The following is a 14080-nucleotide window of genomic DNA, read 5'->3' on the forward strand; positions in this document are numbered from 1 at the left end:
AGTCCCGCCTGCGTCGTGTGTGTGCGCCTGTCCACGACGGTTGCAGCGGTCTCCCCACGGAGCCCGCGCCCGCTCCCAGGCCCGCCTCTCGCCCTGGCACAGCCTCTCCTGCTGTGCACGTCCCAGGCCTTTGATGGTGTCCACGTGCTCCGCCGCCTGCCTCCGAGGGTGGTCGGGGCGCTGAGTAACTCGGGAGGTTTGGCCCGTGTCTGGCGTAGTGATTCATTTAAGCTCAGAGCCTCCAGGGGAAACTCCACACTCCCTCTCACCGGAGCCCCGGCGGGGCAGGCCGGGCCGAGACGGGGGAGGGAGGGAGGCCGGGAGGGAAAAACACAAACCCTCAGAGACGCTGGAAACTCTGAGGTTGGGGCCACCTCCGAATGGGTTCACATTTTTCCTCTGTGTGTCATCACATCCTGGAAAATTACTGTCAAGAAAAGGAGACCTCTGGGCAGTGTCTCGGCCCGTGTGCATGCCCCTGGCGCCCTCACCCCGCAGCCCCCAGCCTCCCTCCCCTCGGTTTCCCAGCTCAGCCGCACAGGGATACCCCAGCACTGTCTGTCCTCAGGCTGCGCGCCCGCAGGGCTGCCCCCGGCATCCCCGACAGCGTCCGTGTCCTCAGTCCTGCCCGTCCTTTCTGGCCTTTCTCCGGCCCCCTTCCAGTTTCAGGGCATCTGGATAAATGGTTAGCATCGTTGTGGTCCGGTCCTTGCGGCCCTCCTGGAGGCCGTGACCTGGGGGTCCACCGGGGGCCTGGGTGTGCAAGAGACAGGAAGGGGCTAAAGGGGCAGAAGCATGCGGGGGCTTCACCTGCAGGAGGAGTCGGGTCTTCCACAGCTGCCCGGCCACCCTCGGAGCCTGAGAGGCCAGCACCCCTTTCCCTCATGGTGCCGGCTGGACCCTCCATGCTCTGTGCCTCCTTGCGTGTCATGTGGCAGCCATAGTCACCCCCACCCTGTGGCGTATTTTGAGCTTCCGGGGAGCTCAGCACACACAGCCCCTGTGAGAGCGCCGGCGCCGGCTGCTGGACCCTGCCGTGCCCCTGGCATCGCCCCCGTCCTCTGAGACCTCTGGCTCTGCCCAGCAAGAGGGGCAGGGTCGGGAAGAAGGGGGTGTGGGGCCTTTGGAAGCCTGGCCCAGGCAGTGAGGAGGAAACCAGGCCGGGCTCAGCATGGCGAGCTCCTGGTGGAGGCACTGGTGTCTGGGGGCATCAGTGGCACAGAGAAGGTTCCAGGCTCCGTCTCCTGAACCTGTCTGGAAGAGCCCAGCTGCTCCCATGGACCTGCAACCTGCTGCCCGGGGCCAGGGGTCTGGGCCTCTTTGCATCGGCTCAGGGGAGGCCATCCGCGGCTGGGCGAGGGTCAGCGGCCGTTTGGATGCCCCGGCAGCCGCGGGGCTCTCGCCTCTGTCACAGCAGGCAGTGTCCGAGGTGGCACGGGCTTTGGGGAGCAGCAGAAGGCCTGGGGGTGCCGAGTGCTCCGGAAATATTGCTGGTTCTTCTGGGGCAGTCCTGGCCTGCTGGGCAGAGCAGAACACGGCCTCCGCTCAGTGGCGGGGTGGGGCGCCGGGGTGGCGGAAACATGAGGCCGCGTGAAGTGGGCATCAGCTGGGCTCTGGGGTTTGGGCTCGGAGGCCTGCGGGGCAGTGGTCCCCCAGCTCTTGCTGCCCTGTGGTTCAGTTCCTCCTGCTGCCGCGCCTGTGTGCCCTGCAGGTGGGCAGGTCTTGTGAGAGGCCTCATCTGAGATGGGAAGCCCCACGCAGGCTTCTGGAAGGTTCCTCCTGGCTCTCGGCCCCGTTGGCTGAGTGAGACTGACCCCAGCAGCTTCCTGAGGCTTGGCAAGGCACCCAGGGACACCTGGCGGCCACACACCTGGGGGACCCCACCAAGACTGAGACCCAGGTTGGGGCCCCCCGCACTGCTGAGGTTTGGGCCTCATTCCCCGCTGGCCCTCCCTCCCCTTGGGAGCTTTCCAGGTGGGGATGTTCGTAGGGACAGTGGTACGGCATCCAGTTGCCTCCTCCCTGAAACCTTCAACCTGAACCTCACTCAGCACAGAGAATTGGTGGCCAGACCATGGCGGACGGAGGCGTCCTGCTGACATAGCCCCTGCTGGGACGTGGGAAGGGGCCGAGGCACAGCTCCAGCCTCAGCGTGACCGAACATGTGGGAAGACTGTCCGGATACTTGGGGACAGCAGGGACATTTCCAGCATGGGTGTGTGAGAGCCACCTACCCCATGCGGTGGGCCCTGGTGTGATGCTGGCAGCTGGGACAAGAGTCCTTCTCTCAGCAGATGCTCCTGTGCTCCTGGGGGACAGTCTGTGGTTTTCTTTTGTGTGCACATGCGTGCTTGGTGTGTGTGCATGTCCTTGTGTGTGCACGTGCGTGCTTGGGTGTGTGTGCATGTCCTTGCATGGGCACGTGTGCTTGGGTGCATGCAGGTGTGTGTATATGCATGTCTGTGTATGCACATGTGTGCGTGCATGTTTGCCCCAGAGCGGAAGGAAAGTGAATGCAGCCGAATGATCACATCTGCGTGAGGGGTGTTCACTGTTGTGTCTGCCAATCTTTCTGTGGAATGAAATATTTCAAAATAAGAAATTGTGGGGAAAGAGAAAGGAGGGTGCTTGTCTCTCTCCTTGCGTCCTGCTCCTCCTTCCTGTGTTGGAGGCTCCAGGACGCCTCACCCCAGGTTGACGTCATTTTTGGCCTGCAGAGGCAGCCCCTTTCATTTCTCCAGGCACCAGCGAGGAGGCTGGGCTGGGGGGACGGGAATCCCCCAGGGGGCCAGGGCTTGACTCCCCTGCAGGGCCCTCGCTGTCGCTTTTTTCTCTCAGGATGTCTCATCCCTCAACCTCTGTTCTCCATCCAAAGGCATCTCTGTGAAGCCACCTGGCATGGGAGTGGCGCTGATGCCACAAATGTGGGCCAGACTGCTGGGCAGAGCTTGCCAGTCAACAGGGCTGGGTGTGGCTGGGGCAGCCCTGAGACCCCAGGCCCTGCCGCTGCGGCTCCCCCTTCCTGGTCCCTCTTCTCTGTGGGACGGAAAGGCTCTCTCCTGGGGAAGGCTCAGAGCTGAGCTGATGGGTGTTTGAAGTTTCTCCACACACAGGGTCCCCTGGCATCTCCCTCTTGTCATTTGGTGGCCAAGTGACATTTCCCAGCATCTCTGCTGCAGACGCCATCTGTTCTCGGGGGAGACTCAGGTGGCCTGGGCCCTTCTGGTAGCTGCATATCCAGCCTGACCCCAGGCTTCAGCAAGGCTGCTCCAGATCGAGGCCTCTCTGCCCAGGTGAAGGGCGGGTGTGGGAGGTTTCCGTAGAGGCCGCTCTCCCCTGCTACCCCGGCCCTGTGTGGGACCCTGGGTCTATCTGATAGACAGGCTTCCTGAACCAGGCCCTTGGGATGACGGGTAGGAATCTAGGGTGGATCCACAGGAATTAGATTTTATCTGTTTCGTTTTCCAAATGAAATTCAACAGCCCCTTAGCAGTGTGACGCTGATGGTCCGGTCCCCTATGGCTCCCATCCTGGAGGCGCCCTGGTGTGGGCTGTGGGCCTGGGGGTCCTTGGCACTGTCCAGTATGCGGACGTGCCAGCAGCCCACGTTTCCCCCAGTGACCCCCAGCCTGTGCCCTGGACATGGCCGTCTGAGCACGTCGTGTCCTAGGGGCAGGGCCCCGTCTGGTGGTCAGGCTCAGTGCGAGCCCATCAGGGGTGCTCTGCCTGCTTGGGGAGACAGCGTGGCTTCTGGGGGCTCCTCCAGGGAGGCTCTGGACCAGGCTGCAGAGGATGCCAACCTGCCACAGGCTGGCCTGGCTGCTCATGGACATGGTGGCTCCTGGCCCAGGGTCTCTCCCCTAGGAACCCAGGCGTGCTCGCAGCCCTCTGGAATGCAGGCGCTGGGGCTGTGGGGGGCCGCTTGGCGCCTGGCATCTTGTTATAAAAAGCTCTGGCACAGGCTGCTCTCAGTGGCTGCAGGATGGTTGTGGCTTTGGAAGGGAGCCCCCAGGGGCCTTGGTCAGCCACCTGTGGGCCCCACTGCTGGGTCGTGGTCAGCCCTTGCTGGCTGCCCTGCCACAACGCTGCTGAGGCCAATGGAGCTCCCGCCAGGCTCCCGTGACAAGTCATGATGGAGCCACATGCTGGGTGTCTGCAGGGCCCTGTCGCCCACAGTAGTCAAGGTCTCAGGTGTGTCTGGAGGGCAGCCCTGGAGACACCTGGGACAGGTGTACCTCTGGCAGGCGCACCCTGGCAGTCACCCAGTGTGGGCATGGTGGGGGTGCTGGAATGCTGTGCAGGGCAGGAGGCAGCGGCCCGTGGCTGCGTGGGAGACTGCAGGGGAGATGAGACGGGACCAGGAGGATTGTTCCCTGGGCCTGCCAAGCCATCCCCAGGTGTTGAGAGTGGGAGGTAGGGGTGGGAGCCCAGAGCCAGCTCCAGGCCACCCCCACTCCTGACAGCTCTCAGCTGTTGTGTGAGGGGGACAGGGCCGAGTGTGGGTCGGCGCAGTGCTGAGGTGTCCCACGCACTCCAGCACTGGGCTGAATGCATTGAAATCACTGCCCAGGGCTCCGCAAGCTACACGGCCCAGCTTTGTCAGTTTCATTGCTGTTGATGCCAATTAGGGGTGACGCTGTCCCTTCCGCATCCCAGGGTGGGCAGAGGGAGGGGCCGGCTTGTTCCCTGGGGGCAGGCGTGCATGGAGTCAGCCTGGCCATGGAGCTGTGGCCAAGAGGGCAGTGGGGGCAGTGGGGGCAGCGGGGGCAGCTGGACTGGGGTTTTTGCCAACGCTCTAATTTGGCGGCTGTCGCCACCCCTGCCCCCCATGGAGACCCTGACGTGGCCTGAGCCAGACTCCAGGGGCCATGTGCCCCTGCTGGGTGGGGAGCAGGGGCTTAGCGTCAGGTCTGGTGCACTGACTGGGAGGGGAGGTCTCCAGCCCTGGACAGGGCCCTGAGTGGGGTGGGGGCCCCCAGCTGCTGTGCCCAGCCCTGCCTCCAGGACCTGGCCTTGGCCCTGCGCTGGCCGGGGCCAGGGAGGGAGTGGGCCCAGCTCCCAAGTCCGTGTGACCACCTCGGCTGGGGGCACCGACAACCCGGGGTGCGGAGGGCCCAGCCCGTGACACCCGCCGTCAGCCGCGCCCTTTGCCTCCAGCCCATGGACCGGGAGCCTGTGGACTGGGAGCCGGTGGACCGGGAGCCGGTGGTGTGCCACCCCGACCTGGAGGAGCGGCTGCAGGCCTGGCCAGCAGAGCTGCCTGATGAGTTCTTTGAGCTGACGGTGGACGACGTGAGAAGACGCTTGGCCCAGCTCAAGAGTGAGCGGTGGGTGCCCCCTCGGTGCCTCCCGGCATCTTTGCCCAGGGTTTGCCCCATCGGGTGATTGTGCTGCCCACCGTCCCTGGGTGCCAGCACCGGCTCCTGGCCCAGGTCCCTGACAGGCTGCCCTTAACAGAACCTCAGAGGGTTGGGGCCCAGGGAGGGGCGTCCAGACCTTCCTGCCTTGTGTGGGGAGAGCAGCCCACTCCCACCCTGGCGGGTGCAGGTGAGGAGCCCGGGACCTGTTGCCGGGGCCCCCATTCTGACCAGAAGCCCTGTTCCTTCTCCTCCTCACCACAGGAAGCGCCTGGAAGAAGCCCCCTTGGTGACCAAGGCCTTCAGGGAGGCGCAGATAAAGGAGAAGCTGGAGCGCTACCCAAAGGTCTGCGGACTACAGGGGCCCGCCGCGCCCGGCTAATTTTGTTTTTGTATTTTTTAGTAGAGACGGGGTTTCACTGTGTTAGCCAGGATGGTCTCGATTTCCTGACCTCGTGATCTGCCTGCCTTGGCTTCTCAAAGTGCTGGGATTACAGGCGTGAGCCACCGTGCCTGGCCTTTTTTTTTTAATTAATTAATTAATTAATTTTAATTTTTTATTTTTTTGAGATGGAGCCTTGCTGTTGCCCAGGCTGGAGTGTGGTGGTGTGATCTCACCTCACTGCAACCTCCGCCTCCCGGGTTCAAGCGGTTCTCCTGCCTCAGCCTCCCAAGTAGCTGGGATTTCAGGTGCCCGCTACCACTAGCTCAGCTAATTTTTATGTTTTTTTTTTTTTTTTACTAGAGATGGGGTTTCACCATGTTGGCCAGGCTGGTCTCGAACTCCTGACCTCAGGTGATCTGCCTGCCTCGGCCTCCCAAAGTGCTGGGATTACAGGCATGAGCCACCGCACCTGGCTGAATGAAACTTTAAACAGCACATTTGAGCCAGGTGTAGTGGCTCACGCCTGTAATCCCAGCACTTTGGGAGGCCGAGGCGGGCGGATCACGAGGTCAGGAGATCGAGACCATCCTGGCTAACACGGTGAAACCCCGTCTCTACTAAAAATACAAAAAATCAGTCGGGGGAGGTGGCACACGCCTGTAGTCTCAGCTACTCAGGAGGCTGAGGCAGGAGAATGGCGTGAACCCGGGAGGTGGAGCCTGCAGTGAGCCAAGATCGCGCCACTGCTCTCCAGCCCGGGTGACAGAGTGAGACTCTGTCTCAAAAAAAAAAAAAAAAATACAGCACATTTGAACACAGGTCAATGTGGTTTTAGAACGCAGGCTGCTGTGCACACGCACGGCACTTGGCTGTCTCCGTGTCCAGCCTGCCACGGGAGAGTCGAGGCCCAGGACCTGACTGGGGGTGGCTGCTTCTGCCTGCCCCAGCCCTGGTGTCCATGGCCCAGCGTGGGCCAAGTGGGGAGGCCATGACCTGGTCCCTGGTGCAGTTCCGGCCGTCTCTCCAACCCCTCCACTTGTCTGGCCTAGGTGGCTCTGAGGGTGCTGTTTCCTGACCGCTACGTCCTACAGGGTTTCTTCCGCCCCAGCGAGACAGGTAGGCAGCGCAGCGGGGTGTCCGGGGATGGGGGGCGGGGACCCACGGAGCCTCTCCCGGCTCCTTCCTTCCAGGCCACAGGACTGTAGCTGCCTGGCCTGCGGGCTCCAGGGCACTGGCTGGGTGCGGGTGCTGGGGTCCCCTTGGGGGTGCAGAGGCGTCCCAGTTCGCAGAGTGTCAGGCAGGCTGGGCGCTCGCTCCAGGTGCCTGGCCCCAGCTCAGGGAGCCCGTGGTCCTGAGTGCTCACGTCGCCCACCTACTGGGCATGGGTGGGGCAGAGGGGCATCCAGAGGAAGGCACCATACCCCGGGAGGAGGGTAGTGGTGCTGTGACATTCAGGGGCTTGTGACCTGTACCCCAGACAGCTGGGCGGCAGCAGCCCAAGGTCGCAGGGGCCTCCCCCAGGGAAAGGGAGGTGCTCAGGCTGGGGCGGGGGTGGGGCAGCGGGGCAGCAGGTGGCAGTGGGAGTGCTCTCCAGCAGGGCGGGGGTCTGAAGTGTGGCCCGCACGGTGGCCCAGCCACGCCCAGCACCTGGGGTGCTGTGGGAGGAACAGGGCTGAATTCCCACCTCTCGGGGAAAGGCCCAGGAGGGTGGGAGCAGTGGTGCTGGGGCAGCCTGGGGCTGGCGTGGTGGAAGAGCTGTCTGTATGCTCTTTTTCTCTTCTGCAGTGGGGAACTTGCGAGACTTCGTGAGGCGCCACTTGGGGAACCCTGAGCTGTCGTTTTACCTGTGTACGTTTTTTCTCCTGAGCCCACTCCTGCCTCCAGTGCTCGGGGCCTTGGTGCTGTGGGCACACCGCCCCTCCCAGCTGGGGCTCGTGGCAGCTTCTCCACAGGAGCAGCCATCTGTGGCCTCCCGCCCAGCTGCCTCCTGCAGCCCATGGTGTCTGTGTGGAGACCTAGGAGGGCCCTTCTCCCCGAGCCGGGCGGTGGGAGCCAGGCTTCCTGCCTTCTGTCTCAGCGCCCCGCTCCCCTCTGGAGCCTTGCTGCACCCCAGCCTGGTCCTCACCCCTGGGGCTCAGGCCACTCCTGCCCGAGGGCTGTGGGAAGGGCGGGTGGACAGGGAGCGGCTGGCCTCCCTTGGAGGGCATCTAGGTGGCAGAGGGTTAGGCTGCCCACCGCAAGGGGAGCCGGGCTGCACGGGTGGTGTCCCCTGCAGGTGGGCCTGCCCTGCACCGGCCCTTCCGAGCCCTCAGCTGGGGTTTCTGCAGCAGGAGTGTGGGCATAAGGCATGCTTGTGAGGGGCTCTTCTGCCCCACTTGAGGCGTCACCCCCATCTTCAGGCCTGTCTTCTTTCGGGAGCATGGGCGAGGACCACAGTGCTTCCTAACACAGTCATCACCTTCTCTCCTCAGTCATCACCCCTCCAAAAACAGTTCTGGATGACCACACGCGGACCCTCTTTCAGGTACCTGAAGGCCTCCCTGGGGTGCTGTGGGGCGGGGCCCTCCAGGGAGGGCAGGACGAGAGGGTGAGGCCTGCGGTCAGGAAGGAGTGGCCTGGCAGGCGCTGGGGCGGGATAATAAAGCTTTTGAGAGCTGGTGGGTTCAGAGGGGGCCGTGCGCCTCTGAAGTTGTTTCTGACGGGGCTTTCCAGCCTCCTCTGCTTCCTGCCTGGCCGCGGGTGGGAAAGGGCCTGCTGCTAGGCAGCCTGCCTGAACTCAGGCCGCTTGGAGGTCTCGGCCCCCCTGGGCTGCTGTGCTGGGGCCAAGGTGGCACCAGTCCCTGCCCAGGGGTCTGGGTGAGGAAGGGCCCGGCAGGCCTCGGAGCAGGGCTCGGGGGGCCCCAGAGGGACCAGGCCCTCAGCTGGAGGCGGCCGCCTTGGGCTTCAGCTGCCAAGCCCGTGTTCCTGCCCCTTCCCCCTGCCCGGCCTCTCCCTCTGGCCCCCTGGCCCCCTGGCCCCTGCTAGGAATGCCCCGGTGCCCATAGCTGTCCGCTGCTTCTGTGGGTCCCTGCCGCCTCCCTGAGGGCTCCTGAGGGTGGGGCCAGGGTGAAGGTGCCGGGTCCCCAGCCCTGCTGGGCCGCCCTCCAGAGCCAGGAGCAATGAATGTCCTGTCCTTGGCCTGTGGGAGAGCTGCCTGGGGCCTTCCGAAGCTCTCTGGCCTAATGGTTTCCTCTTCAAAGCCTCTTCAGATATTTTAATTAGCAACAGAGGCGGGTTTTTTTTTTTAAGTGGCCACAGGCCTCTGCAGAGGCCTGGGTTGGGGGTGAGAAGCTTGCTGGCTGCCTGGGGCCTCAGCCACTTGCTGAGATGGGGCAAGAAGGCTGGCAGCTGCCAGGGGTGACTAGGAGCAGGACTGAGCGGGATCCCCTGCAGCGGAGGCAGGGCAGGGTGAGACAGTCCCCTCTCAGCCCCTGAGCTGCCGGGCCAGCTCCGGGCCTCCTTCCTCCGTCTCCATCCCCTCCCTTGCTGGCCAGCCAGTTGATAAACATTGAATTTGGAAGATGCCTTGGGATGGAGGAGGACCAGTGCCCAGGCCTGCAGCCCACCCTCCCGCTGGGAGGCCCCTGAGAGCACTGGGTGCTGCTGCCCCGTTTCTGGGGATGCTTGGCTTCCCCACCAGCCACTGTCTCCTGCCCTCCGTCAGCTCGGCTCTAGCCTCGGGGCCTCTCAGGGTGGTGTCCCCGGTGATGTGCCTGCCGTCAGAGATCTGGCGGGGCTGAGAGAAGGAAGCCTGCCTCCCTGGCAGGCAAGCAGGCAGTAGACGCAGAAGCACCAGCTTTCATGTCTCTGGCAGAGCCCTGCTCCGGCTGCCTGCTGCCTGGAGGGGCTGGCCCCCTGCTTCCTAGAGGGACAGCGTGCGTGGGTGTGGGGGCTCGGGTAGCCCGGCAGCCGTCTGTGGCCCTGGCCCAGGAGAGCGCAGGTTTTCTGGGAGGGCTGGGAGGAGGCGGCCAGGAGTGAGGACAGGAAATTGTGAGCAGTGTGGGGGCACCACTGTGGGGAAGAAAGCTCCCCACCCCTGCCTGAAACCTGCTTCCTGGTCCTGGGCATCGGGGCTGGCACTGCCCTGGTGTCCTCGCACGGTCACCTCTGTGTGCAGTCCACGTCCTCATGTCATAAGGAAGGTCACCCTGGGCTAGGCCCACCTTTGATGTCACGGTCACCTCACTTATCTCTTCAAAGGCCCTGCTGTTTGGGCTTCCTTCCATTGGCTTTGGGGGGGCAAGCCTGGCTCCTAAAACCCTCCGTTTGTTGGAGCTCTCAGGTTGCCTCCGGGGACCCTCTGCCAGGACACAGGCCACCCTTGCCGCCTGGTTCCCCACTCCCCAAGCCACTCACCTGGCAGGGCGTGACTGGCACTTCTGGCCTGAGTGCCTGCTGGGCACCCGCCCCTAGTCAGTTCTGTCCTCCTTCCTTTCCACCCAGGACAGCCCCGTCCTGCACTGCCATGTCGCCCACTGCTGGGGCCTCTCTGGGACTGACAGGCCCCCTTCCTTCCACCCACCAGGCCCTACCCCACCTGGACCCTCTGAAATGTTCCTCCTTGACAAATGGTCTTGCAGAAGGTGGGATGGCTCCTGCGGCCCCCACTCCCACTCTGTGGGTGGACGCCCCATCTCTCCCTGCCCAGGCACCATGGTGCCTTCTCCCTCCTGGGCACTGTGGTGCCACCTCCCTCCCAGACACCATGATGCTGCCTCCCTCCCGGGCACTGTGGTGCCATCTCCCTGCCCAGGCACTGTGGTGCCGCCTTCTTCCCGGGCGCTGTGGTGGCGCCTCCCTCCCGGGCGCTGTGGTGGCGCCTCCCTCCCGGGCGCTGTGGTGCCGCCTCCCTCCTGGGCGTCTTGGGCTGCAAGGGCTCCTCTCTTGGCTTAGTTCCCCGGAGGGTGGTGCCGTTCTGGTTGGAGGGGTGGCCGGGCACTGGGCTGTGTGTGCAGCCCCTGCAGAGTCGCTGTCCTGTGGGGCTTGGCGTGCGCCTCCTTTCGGAAGCTCTTCCTGGCAACACTGAGTGGGGCAAGGGGTTGGCAGCAGAGAGGCGGCTGGATTTGGGGCCCCAGTGTCCTGGGCAGCAGCCAGGGAGGGACTGGCTCCAGGCCTTCAGGCTGTGTCAGGGCAGGGCGGGCACCCCCACTTCTCCCTGTCAACTGAGGGAGCCAGGCAGGGGCAGCCTGAGACCTTCTGGGACAGTGCTCGTGGGGAGAGGCCCCTCAGCCTGCGCCTCCCTCAAAGGCCCTTCCCGGGCCCTGCTCTGGCTGGGGGGATGGTGTGACCTACCTTCCCTTTCTAGCCCCAGCTTGGTGATCGGGGTGGCTCCATTCACCCTGGGTCCCTTGCTGAAATGGTGCCTGGGAACCCGGGCAGAGAACACCCTTTCCCGCGGTGGGAGATGGAGGCGACGTGGACTCTGGGAGGCTCCTTTTTTGGGGTGCATCCAGAGGCCGAGCCTCTCCAAGCACCGGTCAGCCTCCATGCCACCCAGTCTGCCGACCCCCCTCTCCACCATCCCCTCGTCCGAGCAGTGGGGACCCCTCCCGAGTCAAGGCTGGGCACAAGCACGTGGAGACAGGCCGGGTAGGCTGCCTGGCTCAGTGCTCCCTGCACAGAGGCGCAGACAGAGCCCAGGTGCCCCAGGCCCGGCTGCCAAGCCTACTTCTCTCTCCTGGCTTTCCCGAATCGTGCCTGCCCCTTTCTGCGCGTCCCGTGGGGCAGTGCTGGTTGAGGGTCCTGGCCTGCGGGGGCTGTGATGAAAACCAGGGGCCTCTCTGCGTCGGTGGCTTCTGAGGGAGCCCCCTTGCCCGGCAGCAGGTGGGATGCAGATGGGGCTGGCCAGGCCTCCTGTGCCCACAGCAGCCTCTGGGCAGTGTCCCCCGGGCTTCTGTGAGCAGCCGCAGCCTGGCTGTCAATCTCGGAGGCCCGGTGGTGGCGGAGCGTGCTCTCCATCTGTGAGAGGCCGAGACCACAGCGGCTCCTGCCGCTGTCCTCCCCGTGCCCCCTTCCTGGCTCCAGAGCTTCCGGCGCCTCTCCAGGGCCACTCGGGCAGCCCCTGCCCACCCCACAGGCCCTTCTCTCCTCACAAGGCTTTGATCCCAGGCGGCACAATTGGGTTTTCAAAGCATTCACGGCCCTTGTTTGTGTCCCTGGGCCCCCGGCTGGAGGCTGAGGTTTCAGCGTTCCTGGGCCTGGCCTTTGAAGCTTCCTCTTATTAATCTTTTAACATCCCCCAGCCCCACCCCCACCCCCAGCCTGTGGCCCTGAGCAGCCTGGAGCCAGGAGGGGGAATCTGGAGCCGGGAGGGGGATACCCCAGCCTGGCAGCTGCACCCCTCCACAGTGGTCCCGGCGCATCCGCCAGGACCTGCCACGCCTGGCCCCACCTTCCTCGGGTACAGAGGCCAGAGGAGGGAGGACTGTGATGCTGCATGGCTTGAGGACCCTTGAGGCCCCAGCCTTCAACTGGCTTGGGGCTTGGGGTGGTCCCATGGAGGGCGCTGGTCCCAGGACGCCCTGGCCTTGCTTGCAGGGGTAGGGTTGGTGTCAGACAGGAAGCTGGGCGATGAGGGGCTCATAGGGCCGGGCAGGCAGAGCCTGCCTGAGGGTGGAGCTGGGGCCTGGCCCTGGGGTGTGGCTGCCTCCACAGCAGGGGGGTGCTCTGCCCACGGTGCCCACCTGGCCGCTGAGCCCTCCGCCCTCCCTGCAGGCGAACCTCTTCCCGGCCGCTCTGGTGCACTTCGGAGCCGAGGAGCCGGCAGGTGAGTGTCGGTGGTTGGGGCTGGTGTTGGAGTCTGGCCAGCCTGTCCCTGGACCTCAGAGCCAGCTGCCCCGGAGGGCGTTCAGTCTGGGGCCTTCTTTGGGTCTGAGAGGGAGATCTGTGGCCCCCAGTAACCACCTCCCCGAGAGAGGGCTGGGACAGCCACCTGCTGGCCACCCCGCTCCCAGAGCCGAGTGCTGATGGGCAGATGCTGGGTGGATGGTGAGTGGGCCCCTCCTCAGAGGCTCAGGGTGAGCTTGGGCCTCCCTGCAGGTGTCTACCTGGAGCCTGGTCTGCTGGAGCATGCCATCTCCCCATCTGCGGCCGACGTGCTGGTGGCCAGGTGAGTGCCGGTGGGTCTGGGGGCACCTCCCGTGGCAGCACTCACCACTCTGTGTCTTTGCCTCTCCACAGGTGTATGTCCAGGGCCGCCGGGTCCCCTTCCCCATTGCCAGCCCCTGACCCTGCACCTGAGTCTGAGCCAGCTGCTGAGGAGGGGGCGCTGGTCCCCCCTGAGCCCATCCCAGGGACGGCCCAGCCCGTGAAGAGGAGCCTGGGCAAGGTGCCCAAGTGGCTGAAGCTGCCGGGTACTGCGGCTGGGTGGAAGGTGGGGTGCTGTGGCCGGGTGGAGGGCGGGGGGCTGGGTGCTGTGGCAGGGCCAGTGGGCTGGGGGGCTAGGTGCTGTGGCCGGCAGGGCCGAGTGCTTCAGCCGGGCTGGTGGACGGGTGGCCGGGTGGTGAGAGCCCAGGACCTGTGGTCACCCTGGTGTGTCTGAGCTACAGCCAGCAAGAGGTGAGAGCCGCCAGCCCGAGGTGCCCACTCTGCCAGCCACAGGACCACCTCCCCTGCCAGCAGGAATAAAGACGTGTGCGTCCCTCAACGCCTTCCTGTCGTGCTTCCTCCAGAAAAGGGCCCCCATCCTCTGCCCTGGCTCAGTTGGACCGCAGTGTCCAGGCCTGAGAGCCTGGTGGACCATGGTGTGGGCCCCTGAGGAGCCTGGTGGACCGTGGTGTGCATCCTGAACCCGTGTGGGTCTCCTCTTCATTTTTACCTAAAAGTTATTTACCCCTCCTCCAAGGAGAACAGAAGTGCTGGAGGAAAGTCTTTTGGGGGAAATTACCTGCAACCCAGGAGCCAAGTCCTGGGCCAGGAGCTGGGGGAGGAGCTAGTAGGTCACCCCACATCCGCAGGGCAGGGCCTGGCCTCAGGCCTCCCGCTGCCCCCGAGCAGCTATAGTGCTGGGTTCTGGCCCTGGTCCACCCTGCAGCCAGCCTCCCCAGCAAGTCTGATGACTTCCACAGGCTCCCAGGGCTTTCAGACTGACCTACTGAGGTGGGCAGGGTGGGGAAGGGGTGGGTCCCAGCAGCCCTGCCTACCCGGGGCCAGTGGGGCTAAATCAAGGATGAAGAGGCTTGCCTCAAAGTTGTCTTCGGGCACCAGGGCAGGAGAGAGGCTGGGTCGCCTCTGATGGTTCCCACAGGGCAGCTCTTGTGCTTCCCACCCTGGGGCCTGACTCCCTACCCCTTCCCCTCCC

At 64.6% G+C, this 14080-nt stretch overlaps 1 protein-coding gene across 1 annotated transcript in view; it reads left to right on the plus strand.

Annotated features, from left to right (window-relative positions):
- The window catches only part of ASPSCR1 (ASPSCR1 tether for SLC2A4, UBX domain containing), a 39626-nt gene extending 26200 nt beyond the window's left edge, over nucleotides 1-13426 (plus strand). Inside the window, 12 exon segments of the mRNA XM_055241830.2 lie at nucleotides 5173-5327; nucleotides 5622-5703; nucleotides 6792-6858; nucleotides 7528-7590; nucleotides 8214-8266; nucleotides 11087-11104; nucleotides 11106-11150; nucleotides 11152-11370; nucleotides 12496-12547; nucleotides 12820-12889; nucleotides 12961-13133; nucleotides 13329-13426. Of these exon segments, the coding sequence (XP_055097805.1) occupies nucleotides 5173-5327; nucleotides 5622-5703; nucleotides 6792-6858; nucleotides 7528-7590; nucleotides 8214-8266; nucleotides 11087-11104; nucleotides 11106-11150; nucleotides 11152-11370; nucleotides 12496-12547; nucleotides 12820-12889; nucleotides 12961-13133; nucleotides 13329-13342 (1011 nt within the window). The 3' untranslated portion in view covers nucleotides 13343-13426.
- The last annotated feature ends 654 nt before the right edge of the window (nucleotides 13427-14080 follow it).

The sequence above is a fragment of the Symphalangus syndactylus genome, chromosome 14 (genome assembly GCF_028878055.3).
Source record: "Symphalangus syndactylus isolate Jambi chromosome 14, NHGRI_mSymSyn1-v2.1_pri, whole genome shotgun sequence".
NCBI classification, from domain to species: domain Eukaryota; kingdom Metazoa; phylum Chordata; class Mammalia; order Primates; family Hylobatidae; genus Symphalangus; species Symphalangus syndactylus.